Here is a 13271-nt window from a genome sequence, read left to right as displayed (position 1 = left end):
GAACATTTAACATTCATTCTCTTTGCATTTTTCATACAATATATCATCATTAACTATGGTCACCAGGCTGAACAATAGATCTGTTGAGCATTTTCCTCCAAACTGTAATTATGTGTCTTTGAATAACATCTTCTAACCCCACTATCTCTCCAATTGTCCCAGGCTCTGATAGCCACCACTGTACTCGACTTCTATGAGATCAACTTTTTAAGATCTGTTATATGTGTGAGATCATGTAATATTGTCTTTTTATGCCTGAGTTTTTAAACTTAACATAATAACCTCCAGATTCACCCAGGGGAAGGAAGGAAGGGAGGGAAGAAGAAAGAGAGAAAGAGAGAAAAAAAAAAAGAAAAAGAAAGAAAGAAAGAAAGAAAGAAAGAAAGAAAGAAAAAGAAAAAAGAAGGAACGGAAGGGGGCATTTTGAAGATGGCAGAGTGGTAAGCTGCACAGAAAGAGCCTCTCTGAGAGTTGCTATCCAGATGCTGGAATATAGGAATGTGAGGAAGACAAAAAGGAGGGAAGCAGGTCCCTTGGACCCAAGAAGGATCTGAAACATGAACTGAAGCCCATGGAGTGAGTGAAGAGAAAAACTTCAACAATGAAGAAGGAGGTAGCTGGCAGCACCTTCTCCCTGAGATGGGACTCATTGTGCAACAGAGCAGCTCAAACCTGTGGACACACAGTGACTGCTGGTGAACCCAGAGGCCTCCACAGGGAGATGCACCAGTGGAGGGAAGCAGCTGACGTGAAGGACTGCACTAGCTGGTGGTGAGTGCTGAGGGCTCAGTTGTCCCATGCGAGAGGGCAACTGGCTGGGAGCCATCTTGGAGAGGGACTGACTGGGCTCAGAACTCAGAGCAGCTGCTGACTCCATCTAGCAGCACCCAGCTGGGCTCAGGCCCAAGGAAGGTGTACTGGGGGCTGCAGGCCAAATGAGTGTGGTCTCAACCAGAAGGTGCAGGCTTGCTGAAATTATCCACTACCCCGCCAAAAAGTGACTGCTGGCTTGCACGGATAAATCAACACTGGATCAGAGCTTTGTCTCCACATGTTGCCTACCTGTGACAGCACAGACAAACCTAGAAGTGGACTTTTTTCTTTGTTATTCTCTCTGTTGTTTGTTTTTGTTGTTATTGTGGGTTTTTTTTTTCCTCCTTCATTGTTTGATCTTATTTTTATATGAGTGTGAATGTGATTTCTAGCCTCTTTGTGGTTTTGGTTGTGTTCTGTTCTTTTTATCTCTTCCTTCTTTCTTTCCCTCCAGTCTTCTGCACCAGTTTCCCCAATGTTAGTGTGATCTCCCTTTGTCCTCCAGCCTTACTTCTAATCTCCTCTTTCTCTTCTCTATTTTCTCTTTAACCCGTTTTAAATTTTAACCCCCAAAGGCAAAATTGACATATTAAGGACTTGTATACTGCATATAATTTTCTGGTTTTGTGGGGTACATCAATCTGGTTTGTTTTAGATTTTGTTATATAACCACAAACCTAGTTCATATGGTTAAAGGTGACAAATTAATAGTTAGTTCAGTTTCTCATTTTCTAGGCTGTTTGATGCTATTGTCATTGCTGATGGTTCCACCAAAGGCAAAAGTGACACAATTGTTCTCAACAGCTGTTCTTCCTGGTATTCCAAGACTGAGACTGACTAAGGGTCACAAAAAATACTGTGGCACAATGCCAAAGAAACAGGGGTTGGACCAAAAAAGCAGCAACTTCTCACTGAAAAGAAATTCATAGACTAAAAGTCAAAAGATGGAATACAATACTCCATGTGACAGGAACCCAGAAAAATAGCCACCCTGGGGTAGCTATTCCATTTTGTCATGGAAGTATCTTATTTCTTCATCAGTTTTGAAAGATAGTTTTGTGGGGTACATCAATCTGGGTTGAAAACTGTTTTCCTTTAGAACTTGAAATACTTCACGCCAAGCTCTCCCTGACTTGAGGGTCTGTGCTGAGAAGTCAGCTGTGATTTTGATCAGCTTTCCTTAATAGGTGATTTGTTTCTTTTCTCTAACAGCTTTTATTTAATTTTTTTTTGGGGGGGGGGCGGGTAGCAGGAATTGAATTCATGACCTCACACTTGCAAAGCACGTGCTTCACCGCTGAGCTGTACCCTGGCATTCTAACAGCTTTTAGGATTCTATTCTTGTGTTGAATTTCTGGAATCTTGATTATAATATGCCTGGCTGTAGATTTTTTTTTGATTGTGGCCAATTGGAGTTCTACATGTCTCACTTATTTGTATGTCAAATTCTTTTTCTCTACCATGAAAGTTTTTGGCTGTAACATCTGTGAACAGTTTTTTTTAATATGATTTGTGCTATCTCCTGCTTCTTCATGGATTCCAAGCATAAATAAACACCTTAATGGTGAACCTCAAACTTCTAAAAAGAGGACCAGGCTCAGCCAAAAGCTCATATGAGGGGCGGAAACTATAAAGATCAGAGCAGAAATTAATGCACTGGAAACTTAAAAAAAAAAAAAAATGGACAGATTCCTTGATACTATGGATTATTAAAGTTGAATCAATACAATATAAAAATCTTAAATAAACTAGTAACGATGAATGAAATCAAAGATGTAATAAAAAACCTACCTACAAAAAAAAGCCCAGGGCCTGACAGATTCATTGCTGAATTCTACAAGAAATTTACAGAAGACTTAACACCACTGCTTCTCAAACTCTTTAATGAAATTGAAAGGGAAGCAATGCTCCCAAATTCATTCCTGGAAGCAAGCATTACCCTGATATCAAAACTGGAGAAGGACCCAACTAAGAAAGAGCTATACAAGCCAATCTTCCTAATGAACATAAATGCAAAAATCCTCCATAAGATACTGGCAAACAACATGCAGCAAATCATCAAGAAGATTATACAGCATGACCAAGTAGGATTCATCCCAGGAAGGTAGGGGTGGTTCAACATATGCAAATCAATTAATGTAATACACCATATTAACAGAGCCAGGGACAAAAATTGTATGATCATCTCAATAGATGCAGAAAAAGCTTTTGACAAAGTCCAGCACCCATTCATGATAAAAAAAAAAACCCTACAGAAAATTGGAATAGATGGTCTTTATCTTAATCTGATAAAAGCCATCTATACAAACCAATAGCCAACATCATACTAAATGGTCAAAAGCTGAAAGCTTTCACTCTAAAATTAGGAACAAGACAAGGATGTCCACTGTCTCCACTCTTATTCAACATAGTCCTAGAAACTCTAGCCAAACAATTAGACAAGAGAAAGAAATAAAAGGAATAAGGGTAGGACAGGAAGAAGTTAAATTATCATTATTTGCAGAAGACATGATACTCTACCTAGAAGACCTCAAAAACACCACTAAAAAACTGCTAGATTTAATAAGCAAATTCAGTAGTGCAGTTGGATACAAAGTCAACATTCAAAAATTAGCATTCCTGGGGCTGGGGATGTGGCTCAGTGGTAGAGTGCCTCCCTAGCACACACAAGGCCCTGAGTTCAATCCCCAGTACTACCCCCCCCCCCAAAAAAAAAAAAAAGTCAAGGTACCTAGCATTCCTGAACACAAATAACAAACTCATTGAAAGAAAAATCAGAACAACACCTTTCACAATAGCATCCAAGGACAAAGAAATACCTAGGACTCAATCTAACAAAGGATGTAAAAGGATGCTACACTGAAAACTACACTACTCTGAAAAAGGAAATTGAAGAGGGTATCAGAAAATGGAAAAATATCCCTTGCTCTTGGGTAGGAAGAACCAATACAGTGAAAAAGGCCATACTTTCAAAACTGTTACACAGATTTAATGCAAGTCCAATCAAAATTCCAGTGGTGTATCTCACGGAAAGAAAACAATCTTAAAATTCATTTGGAACCAGAAAAAACATAGACTAGCAAAGGCAATTCTGGGCAACAAAAGTAAAGCAGGGGACATCACAATCCCTGACTTGAAATTATACTATAGAGCTACTATGATAAAAAGAGCATGATACTGGTAAAAAAAAAAAAAAAAAAAAAAACCAACAAAACAGACTTAAAGATCAGTGAAACAGAGTAAATGACATAGAAACAACTCCAGACATACTCAGCCACCTTATCTTTCACAAAGGTGCCAAACACATTCACCAGAAGAAAGATAGCCGCTTTAATAAATGGTGCTGGGAAAATTGTCTCTGAACATGCTGAAGATTAAAACCGGACCCGTATCTTTCACCACGCACTAAACTAAATTTGAAATGGATCAAAGATCTAAATATTAAAACAGAAACATTAAATCTACTAGAAGATAAAATAAGTAAAACTCTTGAAGACATTGTGGTAGGCAAAGATTTTATGAATAAAACCCAGATCGCAAAGGAATTATTACATAAAATCAACAACTGGGATCTCATCTTCTTAAAAAGCTTTTGCACAACCACCAACAGAGTGAAGAGAAAATGCACAAGATAGGAAAAATTGTTTGCCAACTGTTCTTCAGACAAAGGATTACTATCAAGAACATATAAAGAACTCAGAAAAATCAGAACTCCCAAATTTAAAACCCAATCCACAAATGGGCATCTGAGATAAATAGACACTTGTCAGATGAGGAAATACAAACAGCAAATAAATATACAAAACAATGTTCAACATCATTGGTCATTCGAGAGATACAAATTAAAACAACACAAAGATTCCATCTCACCCCAGAAAGAATGGCTATTATCAAGAAATCAACCAATAACAAATGCTGGAGAGGCTGTGGGGAAAAAGGAACCCTTCTCCACTGTTGATGGGAGTATATACTGGTGCAGCCACTGTGGAAATCAATGTGGAGATTCTCCAAAAAACTAGGATTGGAGGTCCCATTTGACCCACGTACTCCTCTTCTAGGTATCCTCCCAGAAGAATTAAAAACATTGTTCCACAGCAACATATGTGTACCCATATCAACAGTAGTACAATTTGTAATAATTAGATCTTGGAAACAACCCAAATGCCCTTCAGCCTAGGAATGGATAAAAAGATGTAGTTTCTTTATACAGTGGAGTACTACTTGCCAAAAAGGATAAACTGAAAACTTTTATAGGGTAAATGGATGCAACTTGTGACCATACTCATAAGTGAAATAAACCAGACACACATGTGTAAACATCGTATTGTCTCCCTAGTGTGAGAAGCTGAAAGAGTAAATAAGAAGATCCAAAGTGTACAACAGATATTGTAAAATGGGAAGAAACTTCAAAAAGAAAACTGGGACAGGGGAATGGAGAAAAGGAGGAAGGGAAAAGCAAAAAAAAGAGAAAAAATGTATACACAAGATAGTTAAGATAGTTATACTATCGATTTCTCTTACTTCATTGAAAAGAAAGATTTGTGCTAACAGTGTCTGGACAATTGAATGCCAATACCTTGTACTCTGAGTAACTAATTTAAAGATAACAATAAACAATGTATTAACCACTGCTACCTTCCTGTTATCTGATTTTCAAGTGTTTTTTCTCTTCAAAATAAAAGAAAAAAAGAAAACACTAGCTTAGTAAGACATCAACTGCACTCAGAAGCTCAGAATTTGTACCTTGAATCTTTAGATGATCTCTTCTCACCAGTACATGGTGAATCCTGCAATTTATGGAAATCTAAGAACCAACCTAGCAGTGTTGCTAGTCTCCTCAATTTCACTACCTGTCTCCAATCCAAGGACTTCTTAAACGTTCTTATTAGTAGAATAATCCTCATTCCACTAGGTTCTCATCTTTCCTTGATTTAAACTAGAACAACATATGATTTCATACTTGCTGCCAGGTACTATGTTATCATGAATAAAAAACATTGTACTTGGCATGAAAGAAAATAGCATAATGTTTGTCCTCTCTTATGAAGGACAAATGAATACACACGGCAGTTCTCCTCTGCTCTGCATTCTGCGTCAGCCTAGATGGAAACTTCCCCCACAGTCTGCTGAGGAAGGACAGAAAGGACGTAACAGAACAGAAGGCACACTCATACACAGACTGTACCCTGCACGTCGGCTGAACATGCCTGGCCTGCACCCACAAGGTCAGCCTGCACCCCAGCCCAACACTAGCCTTGGTTTGTCCTCAGGCAGCTCCGCAGTGACTGATGAAAGCAACTGCAGCCTGGTCTCCAGGGTTGCTGGATTCCCTTGAAAGCCATCCAGGAGGAAGCCACCAACAGGCCGCTTAGCTGTCTCTCGAGCCGACCTCAGCCGTTCCTCCATCACATCTCCACCTTCAATCACTCCAATGATCGTGCTTTTCTGAAGGACCTGAGGGGGAAAAGGAATTGAATGCTCTTAACCACTTTCAGTCGCTGAGAGCTTTGTTCACACAAACCTTACACAGAAGTCAATGGACAGAAGAGATCTGAATGAAGCTGCATAGATGAAGCAGAGATGGTATACTCCTACCCCAAAGAACCCTGGGAATGTACCACGAAAAACTCCAAATAGGTGAGAAAAGGCTGAGGAAAAGCAGGCTATCAAAATATGCCACTATGTTCTATTTCAGAATACATAAAAAGTACACTGAGTAGGTAAAAGAGGAAAAAGACAAAAGGAAGAGTTTTCATTTGTTCAAAGGACTATTCAGGCCTGCTTTAGGCTACCTTCAAGTCTCAGCTACAGACAGCTTTAGGAATTTAGGAATTGTTTGGTCCAGCCAGGTATGGTGGGACAGGCTAGCAGTCACAGCTATCTATAAGGCTGAGGGTGGAGGCAGGTGTTGCTTAAATTCAGGAGTTCAAGAGTAGCATGGGCAACACAGTAAGAACCCATCTTAAAAAAAAAAGGGAGGGAGGGAAGAAGGAAGGAAGGAAAAGAAATTAGAAAATTTAGTCAAGACAACACATTATCCATTTGGAAAAAAAATAAAATGAAGATGACTATTACATACCATCTTGATTGGATTAATACCTAATAAATATATATATTATTATATATTATATATAATATATATTATAGGTTATACTATAAATAATATATAATATATAAATACCTAATAAAAATATAGTTATATAAGTATTTGAAGAATGAACTAAATATTTTTAAAATCTTGAGTTAATGAAGGCCTTCATAAGCAAGCTAAAGCTTATGAGAAGTGGTGGACATGTTTGAGTATAAAAACATTACAACTAGCCAGGTATGGTGGTACACACCTGTAATCTCAGCACTCAGGAGGACAAGGCAGAAGGATCTCTGTGAGTCCAAGGCCAACTTGAACTACATAGTAAGACCTCACCTCAAAAAACCAAACACACAAACCAAAAAGGATATTAAAGTTCTCTAATGAAATGTGCCATAACAAAGGCAAAAAAGGACTTACTTTTTGGGGGAACTAACAGATATCTACACAATAGAAAGAGCTACAACAAATCCTCTAAGGAAATGGCAACCTTAGATAAATCTAGGTAGACTATGTGAAAATGACATTCAGAAAAATAAATGTGAATGCCCTATCCATATATAGAGAACTATTAAACCTCACCAGTAAGGAAATGCAAATGAGAAACAATGAGATACCATTTTTGCCCATCATAATAAGCAAAAAGATAAAACGTAGATAATATAATTGAGGTTAAAGTAAAAGGGAAAGGGCGCTTACAAGTCCTCATAACTAGAGAAAGTAAAAATTAGTTGAGCTTCTTAGGAGGGCTGGTAGGTAACACTTATCAAAATGTCAATGCTTTTATCTTTGGGTTCTGAAATTACATTTCTAACAATCTCTCCTACCAATATACTCGTTCATTGCACCAAGATATATTTACAAAGATGTTCAGCATAATGAAAACTAAAACCAATCTAAATATCCATTAACAGAGTAAAAAGGCTTAAATAAACTATGACATATTTATAGTATGGCTCCCTATGCAGCTATTTTAAAAAGAATGCAGTAGATAGAGTAATATATACATTCACAGGGGAAAAGTCTCAGGACATTGTTAATCAAAAATAAGCAAATTGCTGAACATATGCTGTATTTATGTAAAACAGTCACACATATAGTATATAATCTTAACTATACTATAGTATAGTTAATAAACACATATAGTATACATATAGTATTAACTATATGTATAAAACTGCAAAAAGTAAGGCTTTTACACCAATCAACAGTGGCTTTCTGGGGAAAGAGATGGTAAGGAAATCTGGAACACTGTGAAGATGAAACTTCTCCAATTTAAACAAGAGAAACACAATCAGACTATTTATCTGGAAAAAAACATGTTGGCTGCAGTACAGTGAATAATTTAAGGTTGAGGTGGGATGCAACTTTACTAAGAAGACATGGCCTGGACTAAGGCAGTGGCAGTGAGAAGAGGAGGAAAGATAAAATGTGCAGTCATATCAGGAAGTAGGCCTGACATAGCTTGACAGACTAGTTTTCTCAGTGGAGGATGAGGATAAATTCTAGAGTGAATGAATACTGGTTTCTGCTTTGGAAATCCGGGGAGATTTGTAATATGAGCAAAGATAGGAAACAATCGTAGAAAACAGTGGAGGATGAGGCACTGTGAGGATTCCATTTTGTGCATGCTAACTCTGAGGTATCAGTGGGCTGCACAAATGACAACTTTAATTCAATCACAGACTACACGAAGCTTAAGTTATGGATATGCTGATACAAATGAAATGGCCCAGGCTGGAGCAGAAGACACTTGGCAAAATGCCATCTCCTGCTTCCAGGGCAGATATGGCTTATAGAGCCTAGACAGGGCTCCAAGCACCTTGGATAAAATCCATTTGTCATCCGTGACCTAGGGAATTCATGCAGAAACACAAGAAAGCCAAAAATAACCTTGTGGAGCTTCTATATTGAAGAGCATTCAAAATAAGAAAATCCAGCAAATAAAATGAGAAAGGGGGTCACAGAAAAAGGGAAAGATAGGCATTCAAATATAGAGACAATTACACAGGCCTGCCCCTTCACAAGACTAGTACAGCCCTACTTGGGAAACTCCCTTTCATGGATGTGATCAGTATGCTCATATAATTTATTGTCTAAAATGGAACATAATATACAAAGAGGGGCACTAATAATGGTCCTATCAAGATAACAGTGTAAGCATAAGGGATGCAGAGAGGAACCCTATCATTGGACTAATACACAGAAGTACTGTCAAAGGCTACGGCTGATTACTACAACACAGAGGCTTATCTGCCTTTTCTAATAATCGTCTTTATCACACTTCTTGCCCTGCTGTCTATTTTCTAAATGCTACTGGTCATACGAAGATAATAACTGGTCCAAAGCAATTGTTAGCAAGCCAAGACTACAGACCCACAGCATTCAAAATAATGTCCAGACCCACAGCAAGGTCCCTGGGTGGACTTCTACTGCAGATATTCGAAATTTTATGTAGAATGATAACTAAGTCTCCTGTAATTATTCCATGTATACTACATTTATTAGCCAAATTAATTTTTTATTTTCAGACAGACTCAAAATAACAGTGTTCTGGAATGCCTTGCCATTGTGGGACCTGATCACTGTCAGGATTACCCCACATAAATCATCTCGAATACTGATATTCTCTGCATTGATCAGTATCTTTTGTGCCCTCACCTCTTCTACTTTCTCCTAATAAATGCATCCTCGTTCCACTTCATTAACTCTGCTCTCAGGCTTCCTTATCTACCGCTCTAGGTTCACCCTCCTCACCCCAGTGTAAACATTCTCCATCAGCAAATATTCACTGAGGGCTTACTCTCTGTCAGGTGTTCTGCTACATGGTGAAGGCACAAGAATGACATACAGAAACTGAGCTATGGAAGAGACAATCTCATGAAGACAATGTATATGGAAACCACTACAACACAATGTGATTGGTGCTATAATATAGCTACATACAAATTAAGGGGCTGGCAAAGGATGCATACAACTTCCTGGAAGTAGCAGGGACCAGTCTAGCAGGATAATGAATGGGATGAGCCAGATGGAAGCAAGAGGAGGAATAGAGCTGGATTTAAGAGAATAAAAAACAGTACAGGAGGTCTGTGGACAGGAGCCCCAAAACGAAATAGGCAAATGCCTCAAGGAACTGCAAACAATTCAGGAAGGCCAGAGGGCAGCCACAGGGAAAAGCAGCACATGATGAGCTGAAGCAGTAGCAGGTCTCAGCAGGCTGCTCCTGTCACGTAAAGTTGAGGTAGAGCCATTAAATCCTTGCAGGAAAACAGGCAATGGGCTCACATTTGTGCTTTACAAGGATTTCCTGGAAGACAGGGCTGAAAACGGCCTGGACAGAAATTACAGTGGAGACAGGAAGGGTAGGGAAGAGGTTAATCCTAGAAAAACTTAGGGAGCTGGACTCGAGGAACATTTGGGTATTAAATATGCATGAGAAAAAAAAGAATCTTGAAAAGCTTCAATTTTCAGACTGAAGAACACAGGCATGCCATGAACTGAGTGCAATAAAGTACTGAGGGAGAGCAGAAGGAAGAGCAGCTCTGAGGAGATGAGACAAGAGTCCAGTTCCCTCTGAGTTTGATGGACAGGCTAGTGAGCTAATCTAGCTAGTATGCAATCCTGAAGCTAAGTAGAATGATCTTAATGATATATACAATTTCAGAATTATCCAGCAGTAAAAACTAAGGGACAACTGCTTCGGGACAACATACACAGTGTGATAAAGAGTCTAAAATAAAATCTTAGAGAATAATTCTTAGAGTTCAGGGAAGAAAAGAGGAGCAAATAATTCAGACCAAGAAGTGAAGGAAGTATGAGGAGGAATGGAACAGGTGGTATCATGGATGGGGGGAATGTAAAGCTTCCAGGCAGAGGAGTGGTCAGTGGGGCAGGCCTACCTCTGATTCCTCTTGTAGCCGCAGACAGTTGTCCAGAAACAGAAGGGATCGGTCCACGGACTTCCTGGCTCTTTTGATGGAAGTTCCTTCCTCACAAGATGCCTCTCCATCTGAGAGGCACTGGAACCAGTCTGGCTGAAGGGCCTGCTGAATCGCCATGAACTTGGAAACAGTCATTTCTACTCTTCCTCCACCACCCCATACGGACGCGGACTGCCATGGAGCAAGACAGTGAGGAATTAGCAGGAGTATACACAAATCCAAAAGAATGTAATAAAATCATAAAGCATAATTCTTTACAACTGCGGAGACACTGATTCCATATCCTAGACATGGTGGGGAAAAGAGTTATACTATATTAAAATGCTGGGCGTTGTGGCGCACACCTGTAATCCCAGCACTCGGGAGGCTGAGGCAGGAGGATTATTGTTGTGAGTTTGAGGCTACAAAGTGAGCTCAAGGCCAGCTGGAACTGCATAGCAAGACCTGTACTATATTAAAAATTCTCTAGGGAACTTAGAACTCACACAGAGTCCTTCAGTGGATTCTGAACTGGCCCCCACAGAATTCTGTCACACTTCTCCAGCACAATCTCCTACTGTCCTTCTCTCGGCTTCCTCCCCCAACCCCACCCTCGCTGGCCTGGGTAAACCACAGACTTTGATTCTTCTCTGTCTTTGATCACATTATTTCTTTTCACTGAAATGTCCTTCTACATTTTGCCTGGAAAAATACTATGCCCTCTTTAAGAAATTGAATTTAAATATCATCTACTCCCCTGTATTCTCCTAAACTTTCTTAGGCATAATCAACAGCTCACTCTTCTAAACTTCTACAGCAATTTGTACTTATTTGATAGAAAAGACAATACCTATCATAGCATTTTATAGTTGTCTAACTAGAGTATCACAATTCACACCTATATCACAAAAACACAGTCTAGGGGCCCACACATTACTAATAATAATAATAAACATTTACTATTTATTATGCCAGGGTAGATACAGAAGCATATGCAAAGCTATCAATCCCATAGTTCATGAGACTATATAACTGTTATGGCTAGTTTCTAGATGTCCCCCCAAAGCATCATACAGCATAGATGGAACTTTTCAGAGGTGGCTGTATCTAGAGTGTGTGATGTTGGGATTAAGGATGTGACGATTGGTTTGTTCATGATGTGATGCTGGGTTTAAGGGTGCCCCACCCTAGAGATGAGTGCTACTTACCCTTAGGATAGAATATAAGGGACAAAACGAGGGCTGCTGCTGTTGCTTACTACTTCACTACTTTGCTGCCTTCTGCCTGCAATGAACTGTTTCTCCTCTGCCATGCCATCCTCCCTGACTTTGAGCCAGCCAACTATGAACTGAAACCTCTACAAACTGTGAGCTACAATAAACCTTTCTTCCATTAACTTGGAGTGTCAGGTATTTTGTCTCAGCAATGAGAAAAGTAACTAAAACAATAATATTCCATCTTTGGCTGCTCTTTCCCCTACAGCACCTCTGTTCTTTGAAGATATTACTAAGAACATAGATGGGGAGAACACATACAGTCTTTCTAGTCTGTACTACGGCCAAAGAACATTGTTCAAATGAATCCTCTCTCTCTCTCTCTCTCTCTCTCTCTGCCTCTCTGTCAAATGGGGTGAATAACTGAGGTCAAAATATTTTCTTTTGAATTCAAGTTACACAATAAACAAAATTAAACAGAATAACTGAAAATAGTGTTTTTGTTGTTGGTGGCATTTCTGTTTTTTGGGGTCTTTTTTTGCATACTGCAGATTGACTCCAGGTCCTTTGCACTGAGCTACATTCTTAGACCTTTTCTTGAGTTAGGGTCTCAACAAAGTCTTTAAATTGCCCAGGATGAGCTTCAACTCACAATCCTCTTGCCTCAGCCTCCTAGAATGCTGGGATTACAGGCGTGTGCCACCACACCCAGACTTGAAAATAGTATTTGAAAGCATAATGAAGAGCTATCATGGACATCAGTGAGGTGACGACCAGAAAATGGCGCATTTGTAGAGCGGCAGTATACACTGAAGTCTTGCCTGAACAAAAGCTTTTAATGAAACCCTTCTGATACTGCTCTTCACTAGCTAAAATTTCTTGCTGCAGACCCAGCTTTTTCCATTCTGTTCTACCAGCAAGCAGTATTATACTGAGGTCTTACTATATATAGTTTTACATGTGATAACACTCATCAGCAACTTTCCTACTCTCCCTGAAGTTGTTAAAACTGCAAATAAAGCATGGTATCAATGATTACTGCTTTCTCCCATCACAGCAATTTCTTTTTTTGGCATGTGCTTGACCCTTCTCCATCCATAATTTTTTTGTGACAACAAAAATACTGGGAATAGATTCTTCCCTTAACTCATCCTTAGGCAGCCATACTCATTCTTATAAACCATCCCATCCTGTTAAAATCATCAAAATAGATAGAAGGCATAAAGAAATCAT

The 13271-nt window shown here is 39.2% G+C and overlaps 1 protein-coding gene across 1 annotated transcript in view; it reads right to left on the bottom strand.

Annotated features, from left to right (window-relative positions):
- The window catches only part of Qtrtd1 (queuine tRNA-ribosyltransferase domain containing 1), a 30379-nt gene that overhangs the window by 6037 nt on the left and 11071 nt on the right, over window positions 1–13271 (bottom strand). Inside the window, exons 5-6 of the mRNA XM_005386411.2 lie at window positions 10804–11016; window positions 6068–6267 (exon numbers count right to left, since the gene is read on the bottom strand). Of these exons, the coding sequence (XP_005386468.1) occupies window positions 6068–6267; window positions 10804–11016 (413 nt within the window). The remainder of the gene's footprint in view (window positions 1–6067; window positions 6268–10803; window positions 11017–13271) is intronic.

This window comes from Chinchilla lanigera, unplaced genomic scaffold (assembly GCF_000276665.1).
Source record: "Chinchilla lanigera isolate Chin_1 unplaced genomic scaffold, ChiLan1.0 scaffold00026, whole genome shotgun sequence".
Taxonomy (NCBI): Eukaryota; Metazoa; Chordata; class Mammalia; order Rodentia; family Chinchillidae; genus Chinchilla; species Chinchilla lanigera.
This window is presented reverse-complemented; position numbering and strand designations above follow the sequence as displayed.